This window comes from Phytophthora infestans, genomic scaffold (assembly GCF_000142945.1).
Source record: "Phytophthora infestans T30-4 supercont1.3 genomic scaffold, whole genome shotgun sequence".
Lineage (NCBI taxonomy): Eukaryota > Oomycota > Peronosporomycetes > Peronosporales > Peronosporaceae > Phytophthora > Phytophthora infestans.
This window is the reverse complement of record NW_003303756.1, coordinates 5,384,928-5,388,949: the sequence shown is the minus strand read 5'-3', so window position 1 is coordinate 5,388,949 and position 4,022 is coordinate 5,384,928. Positions and strand designations below refer to the sequence as shown.

Genomic DNA, 4,022 nt, shown 5'->3' with positions numbered 1-4,022 from the left:
TGGTTGCATACTGCTGCTGCTTCTGAGATCACTCTTGCTCTCCTGAGTTGGAACTGCTACCTGAAATCCCCAAATAGCATCCTGCGCCGTCGCAACAGCTACAGTCCTTCCATCTCTCAGTATGTCAAACTTCTGGTTTCACTGTTAAACTCAATAGCAAACCCTTGCTCAAAGGCAAGTCCCGGAGAAAACGAGCCATACTCTGCGTCAGGAATGTACAACACTCCATCGATATATGTTACCACTTGTTCTCCGTCTACCTCTGTCATCAACGCCACTGTTCCCATTCCTGCAATTCTTGAGGCAATGGTTGGCGTAACACCTCGGATATTCTGCAAGTTATCCGAGTCCGCCGTGTATGACACAAACTCAGCGAAATTACCCGTGACGTGCGAGTCGGAAGCCGTATCCAAATACCACCACCCGCCATTAAGCCGTCCAGTTTCTTGATCGCTGTCTATCAGATGTGCTTCACCACTATCTGCCTCAGGATCACTTAATGGGTCTTCGTCACTCACTGTTTCGCCGTCACTCACGACTCCATGACTACGTGCATCTTCAACATGATTTTCAGCTTCTCGAGCTTCATCTTCATCCACGGATTCATCCTGTCCATGTGCTTCACCGCGTCCTTGAGGGTCTTCATGGACTTCACGTAACTGCCCAAGTCCTGCTACGACACCCTCATCCTGTTCACGGTCCATTTGCACAGGCATAGTTATCTCCTGTCGCACGGTGTAGTTACTCCGTGGCTTGCGCTTCTTGTCAGCGCTTCAACCATTCTCCTGCACCTTTGACTTATCAGGACAATTCACCCGCAGATGGTCTTCACTGCCGCAGGAATAACACTTCCGGGCACTCTTGAATCCACCAACTTTGTCCTCCTGAGAACTCCCTTTTCTCTCGAATGCTTTTCCACTTCCTCCTCTCTGGATACCCTTCTTGTCACTACGCTTTCCTCGGAACTCTCTCTGCCGAGCTGCTGCTGCGAGAATCAGCTCCCTCACCTTCTTAGGTGAGTACACACTCGGATCCGCTCCATAGTAAAAAGATTTCAAATGTTCGAACTCAACTTGATCAGGCAAACTCTCCAGTAGCATATCCACCATTGTGGTGTCTGCAACGGTATCATTCAAGTCGGCCAACTCAGTCTTGAGGTTGAACATCTTACAGAGGTGAAGATTAGCATCACTTCCAGGGGTAAGCTTCGCGTTCCAAAACTCGTTCTCTACGCGACGAATCGTATATGCCTTGATCGCTTCGTTCTGCTTTCCTTCATACAGACTACACAGCTCCCTCCACATTTCCGATCCGGTCTCCTTGTCGCGTATTTGGTGCAGCACGTCTGCCGGTACTGAAATACCAATTAAGCGCATGATCTTCAATTGCTTCTTCTCAAATTCCTCTTTCTTCTCCGCACTCGCGGTAGAAAGCATCGCCTTGGTCAATTCACCGACCGCGATGGCTTTGAGATCTTGCTCTTTGAAGACATTCATCAACGCCCACTTATACGTCTGCCAATCCTTGCCGTTCCAGTTTTTCGGCACTCCTTCACTCGAGTATTTCAGCGGCTTCGTCTTTGGGCTCATAGCCCTATTGGAACTCCGTTCCGTGAACACACTTCTGACCGCTTAGACTCTTGGAAGGTAAAATGAAGACTGAATTATTTAAGTGCTAGCGCTGCTCTCCCAGAGCTCCTACCAACACTAACGGATTCAACCCCGTTCTCATACAATGACCTGGCCCAACTGATTCTCATCTCGTGTACCAACACTTCATTGTGCCTGGTCCCCAATTCGTATTCCAACAGTACTTCTAGAAAAAGCTCAGGCTCGAGCTGCGAACCCGGACGGAACGTCTGTGTTATTTGCTGGAATTTTTGTCGAAAAATGTCCTTAATTGTAATTTGAATTATAATTAACGAACGGAGGGAGGTCCGCCAGATCATCTAACCGAACGGAGCAGGTAGAACCTCGTTAGGCAGGTGACGATTGCGCTCCAGGGCCGAGGCCATGAGCGTCGGCGTTGTAGGTGGTGTGATAGGTTGGATGTCAGCTGCGGCTGCCACGAACTGCGCCGTGCTCTGTTCCATCTCAGGGGCAGCTTCCACCGCCGCTTTGACGCGCTCAGCTACGTCGCTCCAGCGCACGTGCGCGAGTACCAACGTATAGCTGCTCACTTTAAAGAACTCCATGCTGAGTACACCCACCCAGAGCGCGGGGAATCCGTAGCCCAACGTAATACCGCCTATGTAGGCCACCGGCAGATTGATGAACCACGTGGCAATTGCACTAGTCCAGAACACAGTGTGAGCTTGGCTGGACGACGCAAATTTTTGGCGACTGATGAGAAAATCGGCAATGAAAAGATCTCTGATGAGGCCATTTGCAGTAGTGGTACGCACCTCATTCCAGTCAGAGCTCCAGCACCAAGAATCTCCACGGCCTCAAAGGCGCAAGCAACGACGAAAATGGGCAGTACAAGCTTGCAAGTGGTTAAGAGATCTGTGTCCGTCGTGTATAACGCTATAATGTGCTGATCCATGAGGCTGGTGGCCGCCGCGATAAGTACGACGACTACCATCGTGCAGATAAAACCTAAGCCAGTGATACGACGCGCCAAGTCCGGTTTGCCCGCACCTAAGTAATTGGCGACGCGGGCCTGCGTGGCACAGCCGTATCCCCAGAAGAGCGCCCAAAGCAGCCCCCACAGACTTGAAATGACAGCATTAGCAGCGATAATTCGAGCTCCAAGTCTTGCTGCTACTAGGGCTACTAGTGCACTGGCCAAGTTGGATACGAAGCTGTTGCTGGAAATCGGTCCAGCCACCCTTAGATAAGATCGCAGTCGGTTAAGCGTGAGCGCGTGGATGTTCCAGCCGTACCAAGCGCGGCGATGGTGATGCTTATAGAGAATAGCGAAGCTGAAGAGCGCAATCGGCTGGAACCAGGATGCCAACACGGTTGCAGTGGGTGACCCGGTGAAGCCCAAGCCATTCCAGGAGCCAATGCCATAGATTAGAACGTAGTTACTGCCAGTGGCCACGAAAATTGAAACCACCCCGACTACGGTGGTGGGTAGCAGAATTCCCATCGCTTGTAAATACTGTCTGGTAAACAAGCGCAAGAATGTCAAACAGAGGCCAGTAATTCCCTCATTGCTTCGTTCACGTGAGGCCAAACCTGAGGCAACAGTAGAGAAGTGAAGGAAGGATTGATCCGAAGATCACGCGTGAGAATGTGGTGGCAAGTGCGATGAGCTCCTGGTCGTCTGTAGAGTACTCGAGGATGTAGCCAAAACACTAGTACCAAATAGCGACCGGAATCGAAAGCAATGTGGTGATCGCCACCCCAAATTGCAGCCAGATCCCTCTAAGCTCTCGGTTGCCTGCCAGGGATGCCGAATATTGCATTTTTATCTATTGCTAATCAAAGCAGAAAATAAATAATTGGGTTAGAGAGCTGACTAGACCAGAATAGATTATTGAACTTCCTCAGCTCAAACAATAGATTATTGGTGCAGCAAAATTGGTACACAGCGAGGGCACCAGTATCAAAGAATGTATGGCCAATTAAACACCGCCCAATAGATTATTGGTGCTACAACGGGAGCGAAAATTAATAATTGATCTTCCTCTCCAGAAAGTCTCCAATAGATAATTGGTGCTTTCTTATTTACCGCCTCCTAAACTTGCAGCCTGTCCGTCTGTTAATAAGTCCGTCCGGTTCCTTTCTTGCTGCTTTTTCCTGCCTTTTCGCATGGCTACACTTAGCCTGTCTAATATATTTTCGTCCCATCTTACCGACCGCGCCTACCTTTCTGACTCGACTTAGCTATGCCAAAATTACAAATATGACCAAAAAGCGGACACAATTAACTCGCGCCCTGATTGGGCAATACCTGCCGACCTGCGACACTGACTGGATCTGTCGCACGATCAGACCGTCTATCGCCCTCGCGATTGGACGTAAGGTAAACATTTTCTGCCCAGAACGAAACGCATCCGATTGGGCTGCAAACAG

The 4,022-nt window shown here is 49.8% G+C and overlaps 1 protein-coding gene across 1 annotated transcript; it reads right to left on the bottom strand.

The window, feature by feature from the left end:
- Positions 1-1,948: 1,948 nt before the first annotated feature.
- Positions 1,949-3,093, bottom strand: PITG_02993 (Multidrug/Oligosaccharidyl-lipid/Polysaccharide (MOP) Flippase Superfamily; the record flags this gene model as incomplete). Its single annotated transcript, XM_002907791.1, has 2 exons — positions 1,949-2,291; positions 2,405-3,093. 2 exons carry the CDS (start codon positions 3,091-3,093, stop codon positions 1,949-1,951), a joined length of 1,032 nt encoding a protein of 343 aa, XP_002907837.1.
- Between the last annotated feature and the right edge of the window lie 929 nt (positions 3,094-4,022).